General features: G+C 42.5%; 1 protein-coding gene across 3 annotated transcripts; it reads right to left on the bottom strand.

The window, feature by feature from the left end:
- Window positions 1-1,978: 1,978 nt before the first annotated feature.
- Window positions 1,979-4,406, bottom strand: LOC147890577 (glycosyl hydrolase 5 family protein-like). 3 transcript variants are annotated; one of them, XM_087390774.1, is made up of 2 exons: window positions 3,107-4,406; window positions 1,979-2,907 (listed from the first exon to the last, which is right to left on the bottom strand). In XM_087390774.1, the coding sequence occupies exons 1-2, from the start codon at window positions 4,323-4,325 to the stop codon at window positions 2,294-2,296; spliced, it is 1,833 nt and encodes a 610-aa protein (XP_087246900.1). In that variant the 5' UTR covers window positions 4,326-4,406; the 3' UTR covers window positions 1,979-2,293. The 3 variants fall into 3 exon arrangements, with proteins under 3 accessions (XP_087246900.1, XP_087246899.1, XP_087246897.1); XM_087390773.1 differs by having other exon boundaries at window positions 1,979-2,913; XM_087390771.1 differs by having other exon boundaries at window positions 1,979-2,916.
- Between the last annotated feature and the right edge of the window lie 9,597 nt (window positions 4,407-14,003).

Consider the following 14,003-nt stretch of genomic DNA (forward strand, 5'->3'; position numbering starts at 1 on the left):
GTTGAATTCGCAAATCCTGGAACTAAGAAGCAAGCACGGGCAGCCAATAAGGTCCTATACCTTGAAGGGGTTAGCCCCACATGGACCCCCATCTTCCATATCACTCGCAAGTTCCAAGTGGGAAAAATCCAACTAAATACAATGAGCTGCATGCAATTCCCTTGCAAGTAGCATCTGCAAGGACAATACCCTGGGCCACCAACTCAATATGTATTATGTTACTACCCTTGTCCAAAATCTAGGGTATGGGGGGACAAGGTCCATATAGAATAGCATGGATTTCTTTTAAAAATTCAAATATGCAAGGAAAAAAAAAAAAAATCTCATGTCCCCTCTCCCACAAAATAAAAGGTATACTCCTTGAAAAATATGCAAGATTTTAAAATCATTGCATATTTTTCATAATATGTGAGGCCTAAGGGGGGGTTCTTTTAGATGAGGGGGGGTTAAATAAAAAATACCCTAAAATATGAGAACGCATTGCCTTTCAAATTAGTGTAACTTTTTCATGTGTTACCTAAATTTCAAGGTGTAAAGACATATTTGAAGCTCTTTTAGTGGAGAAGATAACCATGCTACTTTGACTAATTTCTACTCATGGCATATTGTTAAATTCATCTCATACTCAAGATTTTGATAGGTATTCTTACTAAACAGAGTTGGCATCCCAAGGACAATACATAGCTCGCAAGGCCTTTCAATGGATTACTTGGTATTTGATCATGAAGGCATTTAATCGCATGGTCTTGTCTACACATCAGTTTCTCATGTACGTGACTTGGTGAACCTATACATTCTCTAGCGCCCCAGAATGGACCACATTAAGGTTGACCCTATTGTTATTAGAGATTAACACGGCAATGGCAACTCAAGCAATTCAATTTCAGCAAGCCAAGTGAGGTGCTGAACTCATTGCAATCATTATACAGGAGATCCTTCAAACTACACAAAGAAGACATTAAGTCATCCCCCAATGTTCTCGTTGCAACAGTATATGCTTACAAGAAATGCTACACACAACATCTCAACAAGCGAACCGTTGATGGCCTTCACCACATTCAAAAAGAGAAAGGAATTGGCATCACCATATACTATAAAGAACAACTACATCTCAAAGGAAACAAGTACTACTTCAATGAAGGTGTCGAGTGCTTGCTCACAACCTTCCATTGCAACACAATACAAAGCACAGTAATCATCAACATTGTGAATCACCAAGAGCGAGCACAAACACACTTATCCACGCACTCCAGAACATGCTCAATGAAATTGAGCCCAACATTTCAACTTACATCATAGGGGACTTTAATATAGACTACAATGCAAGAAGCCCCAACATGGCAAAGCTCCACAAATTCATGACACAACAACACTTGCACAAAATCATTGATAACCCACAACTATCCATGGGTCTACTTTGGATGACATTTGGACAAACTCAACCAACTACGATGGCATAGGAGGAACAAACTACATATAATTGTCATTTGATGATGAGCCTAATCTTGTAGTCGATACTCAATAATAGTGGATTTTCCACCATGTAGGGCAAGCCCATTGAATATAATTCAACTTCCTCGCACATTGTTTAGGTACAATTTAAAGAGGGTATATTTAAATATTGAATGAAAAAAGGGTGAGTTTTATTCACATATAAGGGACTTTTAAATTAAGCCTTATAGCCAAGGGTCGTGTGTGTGAGTGTGGGGTTTGATCCCCAGTGAGCCTTGTGCATACTCGTCCAAGGTTGTTTTTTCCTCGATAGGACGGGGTGAGTTGAAAGTGAGGTTTTATATATTTTTTAAGCCTTAAACCCATGCGGGGGCATTCAATAATATATGCGACTATCAAGTGAGTTCAACATAAGGGCATATTTAACTTCATTTTTTCTTTCATTTTCACAGACACAAGGGTGTTTTAGGTATTGTAAAACAATGTGGGAAAAAATTTACACATTAAATAGGAAAAGGGTGTTTTTTATTAATGAAAAATTCAGAGATAAAGGGTTTTATAAATAGGCCTTTCTACTTAGTTTACTCCCATGTAAGAGAAAGGATTTATATAACCCTTGAAGGCACTCCATATATAGGTTTCTACCCATGTATGAGAAAGGATTTACATATAGTGATCCTCGAGCTCTGAAAAGGATCAAATTGATGGTTATGGTTGATGCGATCTAAAGAGTGGATGCTTCTGTAGCTGGATATGGATATGGAGGATTAGACACAATGAAATGATGGAGGCCATCTTGCACAGCAACGTCTTGGAAGCCTTCTTCTTGCATGAGGCTTGCTTAATCTTCTTGCACAGCAACACCTTGAAGGCCTTTCTGCACAGCAAGATCTTGCAGGGCGCTTGCTTCTTGCACAGCAACAATATCACGGAAAGCTTGGCGTCGTCCCCATGACGACGTAGTGGTATCAGATGATTTGGTCGTGTCGATGAGCACGAACCATTGGCTGCTTGGATCATCTTCCTGTCCGCAATCCGCATCGTCTTCCCTTACGCATACACAACTCGTTGTTGTCACCGACGGTGCCGTTGCTCCATCCAAACAGAGCTTCGACGTGCCGTGCTTCACTTGCGGCTCTTCACCTTTCGACGACATCACCACGTTGTGCTGCATCGTTGTTGCGAACTGTAGCTCTGCTACCGATGCCATCGCCCATGGACCGTTCTTCTCCGTGCCCGTCACATCTAGCTTCGCCGCCTGCCCTTCGCCCTCCGTCCCCACGCACAGATAGCTTCCCACCATCTCGATCCGGCCCTGGGGAGTGTACCTCCACGGGGTGGTGCTGTCGGTGCAAGGGCCGAGCAGGAGCGTATTCCCGCGGCCTTTCTGGAGGCAAAGTCCGGTCGCCGGATGGAAAAGAATCTGATAAGAGCGATGACCAGGGACTTCTGCAGCTGCAGCTGCTGCACAATTTATCAGAGTCGAGAAGCATCGATTTCTTCAAACGGACAGCAAGAATGTAAGATGAGACACAATTGCGCCTGCGTGATCATGAAAGCAATCGAACAACTTACGCTTCCTGACGGATTTCAGTTCAGCAGCTCAATTGCTCACTATCGAGGGTGGATTGAAATGATAAAGGTTGATCTTCACCTTGCCAAGGTTGCTGTATGGCCTGCAATCTTGCCAGAAAGCTGAGATTTCGAGGTGCGTTCCAGCGTGCATTCAGGATGCCATAGAACTCCTCATCACCCTCATGGTTGTTGCGACGATAATAGCTCCCTTGGAGTGGCCAATACGACCAGTCCAAATCCATACCGGCTACAAAGGCGAAAAAACAGTTGATGAATCGGTTGTTGGCCTGGTTGCCCCCTCTTTGGTCGATCCCAAACTCGCTGATGAAGAGAGGCGCTGTGTAGCTGGTGTTGGGAGTGGTCAGAAACCCGCCACTCTTCATCACGGTGGACGTCGCGATGGCGCAGGCTTTGTTGAGATTGCCCTGGCCGAAATTGACGCCATAGGAAAAACTATACCAGTGCATCTCGAACACAATCTTGTTTCGGAAGGGTAGATCGAGCTGGTTGTCCGCGAGAAAATGGAGATCTGTGTCGTAATGAAGACCAGAAAGGATGACGATCAGAAGGGGGTTGGCATCGTTCACAGCCCTCGCGCCCAAGCTCATGTACTTGTACCAATCCAAAGCGTTCTGCTTTCGCCCTCGCAGCTCGTTTCTCAGACTCATGCCCACCACCAGAGGGTAATCCTTGAATGTTGTCGCTACCGTACACAGGCCCTGGATCCAGGTTTCCGCATCAAAGAACCTGTCACCCCAAAAACCGTTGCCATCGTCGTCGCCGCAGCACCATTGCGGCTTGCTCACGTGATTGTCAAGAATGATCAAAATTCCCAAGCGCGACAAACTCGACACCACTCTCTTGAAGACATCAACGAGCGATAGATCCACAAGATCGGGGTTGTGAATGGCTATGCCGCGAAGAGTGCTTTGCAGGTTCAAGGATGTGCAAGCCTGCTTGACGGTCTGATTGCCTAGAGCCTCATTCACGAACATGTAAGTCGACCATGTAAGGCGCACGCAGTTGAAGCCCCAGCTCCATATGGAGAAGCTGATTCTGTGCAGAGGCTGCTTGCTGAGCCCTTCGGGAAGCATGAGTTCGAGATGTCCAGCCCAATTGACACATGCCAACTTTGCTCGTGATCCGTCGGCTTCGTGAACAAGCCATTGCGAGGAGACTGACAGATAGTGAGCTGAAGTGAAGGGAAAGATCAAGGCAAAAGCAAGAGATATCAGGATGAAACTCCCAAAGCTTCCGACAGTCCCCATCTTCAGATTGTTTCCGAAGTTCTGTTGCATACAGCTGTACTAGCTGAGGCTCCTCGAGATGCAGTGTTTTCAGGTCTAAATACTTTTGTGGGAAAGCTGGTTGTTGCAAAGATCTACATATGCAGGGCGAGGCATTGATGAGGAGACCATCAACTGTTGCGAAATGTAATGAGGAAGGGAATGTGGTCTCCAGCACAATGCACAAGATGAAAGCAACCTAGTGCTGCTAGTTGAAGAAGCGTGAAGATGCGGAAAGGAATGGGCGATGGAGGGTCTTGTCGGCTGCACGATCGATCATATATCTTGCTATCCAATCTTCTGGCGACCTTAAGTTTTCGATGGCCAAGAGCTTAAATTAGTTGCAAAGTGTGAAGAAGGATCTCTTGGCTCAATGATATCCATTCCATAGTCTCCTTGGTCTATATGTACGCATGTAGCCTCACGTGTCACCTAGATCACCTCCTACAAACCTCGTTGCCCCTCTTCCCCTACTCTAGAGTAGAAGCTCGGCCAGCCCAAAAACCATTTTCCAGGTACTGCCTGCTGGCACGGATAGGGTGGTTTTCAAAGTAGGCCCTTCATGTGAGCAGGCCCTAGCTTCTTCCGTAATGGACTCCCCTAGCCATCGCTTAAACAATCCCTACACTAACCTAACCTAAATAGAAGCGTGGTTAACATAATGCCCATGGCATAAGTGGCATGGAACCACCTCCACCCTACCCCATCCCCCATCTTCCATGTTGATAGATGCCTAGTGAACACATAGTAGTAGGAGAGAGAGAGAGAGAGAGAGAGAGAGAGAGAACAATAAACAACACGAGAGAAGTGCAGCATGGAGCAGCACAACAATATGGTGGAGAGAGAGAGAGAGAGAGAGATCCCTTCTCTTCTTGTCAATATGTTAATCTTCTATTTCACGCAAAATGCTTTGAAACATCTAAAAAACCATATTCTATTGTGTGATTTCAAAGCAATTCTAAAAATCCCATATTCTATTGAAACATATTTTCTTCTTTACAAAAGCAAAAATAGACAACCATTTAAGATAATTGTCTCTCTCCTACTCATTCAATATCTTGAACTTTGTACAAAAGGGTCCGCTATGTTAGCTTATCTTCATTTTGTATGTTACAAAAGGGTTTGATATGTTAGTTTATCCTCATTTTGTATGTTAAATTGCCTTCATCTAAGCCCATGTGAATTTCTCATGGATCCTACTTAATATGTGTCCTCTTGATGTTTAAGGAATGCGGCTACCAAGCTTCTACATAGAACTTTCTTTTGGGTGCAATTCCTCTCTAGAATACAAGAACAAGCTAAGAGCCATTTTTTAAAAATGATATTGGAGGAAATTCAGCCATTTCACAAGAAATTAGATCAAAATAAGGAAGGTCGATGGCCAACAAATGTGTAGATTGCAAGCACTACTCAAGTTGAACAAATAATCTTTACATAATTGGTCAATGCAAGCTTGGGTGTGAGGTTAATGGCATTTATTATATATAGGTAACTTATGTGACCCATAATTTTATGCATTGCCAAATGGAATTTGACAAACTTGGTCTCTAAGCAATAATACACGTTCGAACTTGAATATGAGACCAAAAAAATGTAGAACTAACATCTAAATGAGATCGTTAAATCATTATGAGTGCTATGTTGCATGTGAAGCATGCATCCTAAACAATGTAGTAAATTATTCAAAAACATCAAAATTTTGTTTACATATACATGCAACCATGTAATCATTCAAAAGTGCACTACTTGAGCTTCCCCCTACCAAAGAACACACCTAATGACAGCACTTGGTATGGTTTAAGGGGCCTCCAATATTGTGCTACAATTACACAAACATATTCAAGGGCACACTCCATAACTTCTTCTTGATTGGTCGAACACTAAAAGGATTGAAGAAATGGAAATGGAATCCACACTTATGATACTAGTGCATCGTAGTCTTAACACATCCAACTTTGGCCATATTGGTGTCTTTACTTACCCTAGAATTTATCAATTAGAAAACATTCAATTTATACATTTGCAAATCTAACACTATTTACCATTTTGCATTGCTTCTCTTTCCATGCACTTCCTTGTAGCTACAAGACCCATAAGATGTCAAAGGTCATTGCATTTCATAATCCACATCATTAAACATGCTAGAGTGTCCTTAGGTGCTGACTTAGCCTGTGAGGGTGTTGACTTAGCCAAGCCAGCATGGTAATTTACTTGGAGCCCACAGATTACAACTGTTGATGAGAGTCGAGGTGACATCATAGCTCATTTGCACACTTATGGAAGCCCCACATCAAAGTCTTGGCTTGAAACCTCTAGGAAAATCTGTCTTGATGGTTTTGAATTAGCCACCTAATAATGCCATAAATTGGATTTCAGTGCTTGGGGAGGTATTATTAGGACCAATGAAGAAGCCTATCATTACAAATCTATATTTTGGTCAGTCAGGTTATCAAAATCAATTAGGGAACTTACTTAGGACTAAGTCACCATGGTGGTGGAGCTGGACAGCTCATGGTACAACATTTTGTATCTCAATGCTTGAGGGACTAGAACATCTCTTCTAAAACACCCTCGGGCTTGGCCAAATCGAGGGACCATCTAATTCATAGGCTCGGATTAGCATTGAGCCGAAATCAAACTGTAATAACAATGACTTTGCTTGGGGGACCATCGAGTTCACAAGCTTAGATTAGCATTCAGTCGGTGTATCAGGCTGTAATAACAATAGTTTAGAATGAGAATTATTATTACAACCTGATGAATCGACTCAATGCTAATCTGATATCCTATTTTGATCTTTTCTTTCTTCAGTTGATTGTAATAAGAATGACTTTGCATGAGGGGCTATCTAGTTCACAGGCCGCCCAGATTAGCATTTTTCGATGACCGAGAAATTCTCCCATGGCAACCATCTAATCGCACATCATGGCTAGATGATGATGTGTATGACCGCCTACACTAGGCTGGGCTACCAGCAAAGCTGGGTGTATGTGCCACCGCTCCTCCCCCCTCATCCCATTGAATTATTATGATCTTGGCTCCGATGACCAAGAAATCCTCCCATGGCAACCATCTAATCGCACGTCATGGGGCTGGATGATGATGTATATGACTGCCTACACTAAGCTGGGCTACCAGCAAAGCTGGGTGTATGTGCCATTGCTCCTCCCCCCTCATCCCATTGAATTATTATGATCTTAGCTCTGATGACTGAGAAATTCTCCCATGGCAACCATCTATTCGCACATCATGGCTAGTCAATGATGTATATGACCGCCTACGCTAGGTTGGGCTACCAGCAAAGCTAGGTGTATGTGCCACCGCTCCTCCCCCCTCATCCTATTGAATCATCATGATCTTGGCTCTAATGACTAAGAAATTCTAGCATGGCAACCATCTAATCGCATAGCATGGCTAGATGTTCATGTAGATGACTGCCTATGCTAGGCTGGGCTACCAGCAAAATCCAGCTGGTGGATCGTGTGCTCTTAGCAGCGATAGGCACCCAGAGTCACACAGTTGACACAAGATCTTGGCTCCAATGACTAAGAAATTCTAGCATGGCAACCATCTAATCGTACGTCATGGTTAGATGATGATGTAGATGACTGCCTATGCTAGGCTTGGCTACGAGCAAAATCCAGCTGGTGGATTGTGTGGTCTTAGCAGTGATAGGCACCCAGAGTTGCACAACTGGCACAAGAAACGAAGGGGGAAAGAGTGGGAGGGCGGAAAGTCTAGCTATATAAAGGCCTTAAGGGTAGAGAAACAATTCATAACCAATGCGGTGCTTTAGAACTATGGTAACTCCAATAACCAACACAGTGGTTGCAAGGAAATTTGTTGCCCAAGGAGTAATACGACTAAAATATCTCTAAAATAGAACTAGAATAGCTCCAACATCCAACGCAGTGGTTGCGGATATGGACCTTGAGGGGTCTCGTTAGAGATTGACATGCCACGGTGGTCTGCCATGGTGGTCTTCATGCCAACATGGTGGTCTCTCCATGCCAACATCATTGCTTGAACCAGCACGGTGGTCAACGTAGCAAAAGATTGTGTTGCGCAGCGATGGATGGCGAAGTTACATAATGACAGGTGGCAAGGCAAAAGTTTTGTGCTGTTGTCAGGCCAACGTGGTTGTGCTTGAACCAGCACAGTGGCCAGCGCAGCAAAAGATTGTGTTGCATAGTGACGGATGGCGAAGCTACGCAAGCAAATAGGGCAAGGCAAAGGCTGCATGATGTAGTCAGTAGGCCAGAGGCAAGAGCAACAATCTCTGTGCTCATGAGTAAATGCATATAGTGCCATGTGTTGAGCTCTGCACTATTGACCATGATAAGATTGCATCTCATTATTACGCCAGTGCATGTTCATGACGTCAAAAAAATTTTGGGCGACAGCGCGGGTCCGCACAAAATTCAAATATTCACCCAGAAGTGCATCGCATCACAGCCCCAAAATGGCCCCGAAAATAGTTTCGCGATTGGCTACACCCAAGCAAATGTTGATCCCTAGTGCCCAAAAGGAGATACAAATCTACAAGGCCATAATCAACCAGTAGTACATGGCACATTGCCATACTGCTAAGAGCAAGGCAACTATAAAAAACAAAACACATTGAGCAAATGCACATCAATAGCACATTAGAGATCTCTAAGCAGAGATCTAATAGGCACAACAAGTCCAAGATTACCTCCAATAGCAACAAGAGTTCAACAAGCTTTTGGCCACTTCGACAAACCTGATTACTCAGGCTCTTTATGAACGCACTGTAGAATGCATAACTAAATTCCACCTCAACACATTGCCACATCCATACAAGATCACCTAGATCTGGAACTCATCCACCGCTCCCACACACATTACTCACACTCAGGTAGAAAATCACTCAAATTACATTCACCCTATTATTGCGATGCCATTCTTTAGTGGGGACCTACTTTTTGAGCATTACTTTGATTTTTTTAACCTTCCCTTGCATCATATCATTCTCAATTTTTGAGGTTGGTGCGGTATTCCTCTCGATGAACAATTTTGGAATTATCAAAGACGGATCACCTTCTGCCCATGCCTTGTAGTCCTAATTCCTTGGCTTAAGGTCTTAGCTGGCTATAAATGTCTGGCCATCAAGAAGCCATCTGCACTTGAGATTACCTTCTCTATAGTGTTGTCATGCAATATCACCCCTTTGACATTGTAAGTTTGTATAATAGAGTCTATGACAACTCCATGACCAACATCGCTCAAAGTCGTATAAGTGCTTTTGACACCCTCCATGTCATATATCCAGAATCTCTTTTGGATGAGGAGGAAGCACTTCAAAATGCTATTTTTGAATCCAATAAACCCTAAGACCCTGAAAAATCATAAACCACCCACTCAATGTTATGACACTAATCAAGCTAACTTATGCACTTACTTAGGCCCATGCCACATGATCCTTTAATGTACCACATACTAATGCTCACACACCACCTTCAACCACTTTACATTCCACCATTGCACCCACGTCCACCATTAGAACACACACCACTCCACTTCACCACACATGAGCTTGGAAAGTTAGACACCTTAGTAGAGCCTTCCTCATCCAAATGACCTTTCTCCCTACAAAGCCATCTAGCTATTGCCACAAAGTGATTTTCAAATACCTGATGAAGAAGCAGCCTTTTTAATGGCAAAATATGACCAAGATCTCACAGAATGACTTCTTGTCGATTTTGATTGGCACTAAGTGGTTACATCTAAACTATTTGATGACACAATAGATCTAAGCCACTAGAAAGGGAAGACTCTAAGCTTCAACTTATGCATTGTTGTTGATATAATAGAATCTAGTGCTCTTATAGAATTTGTTTACCACAACTATTGGTTTGGGGGTGGAGCACATCCTACAAGAACATGAGGTAGTTATGAACAACCCCCATCCTCCAACATGCTCATAAAAGATAAAGATGTTGTGCTACAATAAAATGGTGGGTACCATTCCTCAAAAACCCGTGCCATTGGAGAATCTATCGCTTCAAATCCCAAATTTGTCTTTGAATCCACATGACATACATGCATGTCCATAGTCAATGGACATAGTCAAAGTTCATTATACTGCAAGCGAAGGACCCCAATGTCCATTATAATTTTCTCACTTCATTTCCTAAATTATTTGACTACCCTCAGATTGGTGATCTACAATTCCACAACCTCCATGCCCATCAGATTTGGAATATTGAGGACATGTGTGATACCCATTTTTGGCCCCCACATCACATTTTTTCTTGGATCTCCCAATGACTCCTCAATAGACATCAAGTCATACAAGCTATGCAATCTTCCAATATTCTGCATAATCCTTGATCCAAGGATGAATCAACTTCAGGAAGGGGTGCATGCTAACCACACTGGCTAGCAAGGCCAATTTTTCTATTTTGATAGTTTTGATGAGTTCTGATTAGTAGATTTAGGAGATAGTTGAGCCAATTAATCCCAAGACACTTGTGCCTTGAGCCAATTGATCCCAAGAAAATTGTCAACCATGAGGCAAGAGAGTGATTGAGAGAGCTTATGGTTGGCCCTCCCTTCAAAAGGTGGAATATATATAAGGGAAGTACCATTAACTTTGGTCTTCAGTTGTTGTATGCTCTTTGGCCAATCAGTGTATGCAGCTTCAAGGAGGATGAGTATGGAAGGTAGTAGACTCAACTGATCTCAACTTTGGCAACAAGTTCAACTATATGGTAGACAGAGTGTTTGTTCTAGAGAGACTTATCTTTGCTCTAGATGATTGGTTTTAGATTCTAGCTAGTAGAAAGACTAGAGGCTAGAAGCAAGCTATCTGCTCATACAGTTCCAACAAATCCAAGTCGAGGCGAGCGAAAGTAAGTAGAGAGAATCTCGTGTCAGTGTGTAGCCTTAGGCTATTTGTATCTAGTTTTCTATAGATAATTGGTTTTAGATTCTAAGTAATAGAAAGACTAGGGGCTAGAAGCAAGCTATTTGTTCATAGAGTTCCAAATCTAAGTTAGGAGAGCGAAAGTGAGTAGAGAGAATCTACTGTTAGTGTGTAGACTTAGGCTGTTTGTATCTAGTTTGGACTTCCAAATTATTATGATTAAGTACTTATTGTTCTTTCACATGTATTGTGCTTTTGTGTATTTCTTATCCTCCACAAGTGATCAATCACCTGTCATCATACAGTTTGCCCATGCAGTACATAAACCCTATTACTAGAGCTCACATTGGCATCATTTTGATACCCCATCATGGAGTAGGAAACCGTGCACATCAATATCTGGAAGTCTACAAGAGATCATCTTTTGAAGTTTTCACACCCCTATAACAAGTCAAGGGCACGAGGCTTCATTAGTCAACTCAAGGTGTCAAAAAAAAGACTGTCAACATGTGGTGATCCTACTGAGGATAGACATGCTGAAAATTTTTGGGTGGGAAATCGAGCAGATTGAGGATAGGAGTCCATAGATTCTCAAAAACAACAGATTATGCTGACTCGAGCGGAGCTATAGTAGCTAGTCGGATTAGCTCAAGTTATTACAAAATATTTCTTTTAGGGCTTTTTGAGAATTTTAGCATCTAATAGACCGACAAACCTGAAGAGGGAGAGAGAGAGAGAGAGAGAGAGAGAGAGAGAGAGAGAGGAGTGCACACAAAATAGACTAACTATACACTACATCATATTCCAAAGAACTAGGAACATACACATGAACCCCTTAGGATTAGGATTAGGGTTAGTGTTTGTTGTCCCATGAAACCTATCTAGATAGTACAATATACACCATCCTCAACACCCCCTCTTGAATTGCACTGGGTAAGTAGAGGGTGCATGTACAAGATCTTTTTGTGGATTTTATTTGGTGCATATGGTAGCATCCAGAAAAAGAATGGATCAACATTTGCTTGGGTGTAGCCAATCATGAAACTATTTTCGGGGCTGCAACGCGATACGCTTTTGGGTGAGATTTTGAATTTGGGATGGATCCACGCTCTCGTCAGAAATTTTCCCGACGTCATGATGCTACACTGGAGTAATAATGAGATGCAATCTATCATTCTAAACACCATAGAGCTTAAGACATGACAGCTCTGCCCTACTTCATGTGACGTAGTCTCTGACCTAATTACATTGTGCAACTCTATCCTGCCTCATGCAATGCAGTCTCTCGCTTGACCATCTATCTAGCACAACCTTTTACTACAGCTTTGCCACTTGTCACCAGGTAGCGTGTGGATGCATATCATGAAAATTCAAGGTTGGCTTAGAGAGACCACTGTACTTGTTCTTGGAGTTATGGAGTTACCTATTTTATGCCTATAGAGGAACCACGAAGGAGAATCATACACTGAGAAGGCCTTGGATTTGGCAAACATCTTGCAACATAGACTCTATGATGACCCACCACGTTGGCAAATAGAAGGAGATCTATGACAACCACTACACTGATTCTTGGAGTTATATATTAGTGCACCAAGGAAAATGTATTTCCTTGTGCAACCAAGGAAAATGCAATGGTTAATATGGCCCTTGAGGGGTCCCCTCTAGGGCCAAGGGCCATATTGACATGTCATATTTGTTCAGTGGCATCTTGGATATTGTATTGATATGGCCCTTGGCACCGAACAAATATGACATGTCGATATGGCCCTTACCCCTAGAGGGGACCCCTCAAGGGCCATATCGTCAATTGCATTTTCTAAAAGCTTAATTGTATTTTTCTAGATGTATCTCCATGCAACCACCACGGTGGTTGTTGGAGTTATTTCTTGAGTTATTTTAGTGCTATTAACCAAGGAAAATGTAGCCCTACTTTACTGGTATTTTCTTCGTTATTGCAATAAATCCTAAATGAGGGCAAAATTATTCTGAGCCACCATGATGGCTGGACACCTGGTGGTACCATCCAAATAATCATTCAAGCCAAAATGTGAGCCACCGTGGTGACTGGAGGCCTGATGGTGCCATCCATATAATTAACTACAATTCAGCGACGAGTAAAAATTGATCAAAAGAGATTACATCTACATCCAATAATAGGTTATATAAAAATTAACAACAATTTATACTAAGAGCCTCATGGAGCAAAATTAAACAAAAGATCTGCTAAGAGCCTTAGAGGCCAAAAGATTACATTCAGCAAGGATAACCACTTAGCCATTCTTGCCATTGCTGAGTGGTTTATATAAAAATTAACAACATTTTATACCGAGAGCCTCATGGAGAAAAAATTGAACAAAAGAGACTACCTTTGTAAAAATTCAGCAATTGCTGAGAGCGTTAGATCTTGGTTGGAGAAGGCCTTTGTCTAAGAAGGCCTTTGTCTAAGTAGGTTTCTCATTAAGCTGGACCGTGAACATCAAGGTGAGATCACATTGGTCCGGTCCCTGTTGGTCGAGGGGAAGCATGAGGTACTTCCACTCAGATAGCATGGGGACGTCGAATGATTACTGCACATCAATCCGCCATTAGAACTCTAGCTTTGTTACTAACTGAAAACCCCTGGTCGGTCATATAGAGAGAGAGAGTGAGAGAGAGAGAGAGAGAGAGAAAGAGAGGTGCAAATGCTATGGGGGAAGCACTCTTGTTCTCCGCGGGTTAAAGAGACTAGTTAGTTGAAACCAGGGTGAGGTCAAGAAAGAAAACAAAATTGAGTGAGAAGCATAGCTTGGGCTATTATCCAC

The sequence above is a fragment of the Dipteris shenzhenensis genome, chromosome 19, assembly GCF_047967505.1.
Source record: "Dipteris shenzhenensis isolate YYH24624 ecotype China chromosome 19, Dip_SZ_1.0, whole genome shotgun sequence".
Taxonomy (NCBI): domain Eukaryota; kingdom Viridiplantae; phylum Streptophyta; class Polypodiopsida; order Gleicheniales; family Dipteridaceae; genus Dipteris; species Dipteris shenzhenensis.

What these genes read in the sequence shown, in the direction of transcription:
- LOC147890577 (XM_087390771.1), bottom strand. Translation starts at nt 4,325, where the DNA reads ATGCAACAGAACTTCGGAAACAATCTGAAGATGGGGACTGTCGGAAGC. An exon ending in CATACAGCAACCTTGGCAAG is followed by an intron (nt 2,917 to 3,106) that starts GTGAAGATCAAC and finishes TAAATTGTGCAG; the next exon opens with CAGCTGCAGCTGCAGAAGTC.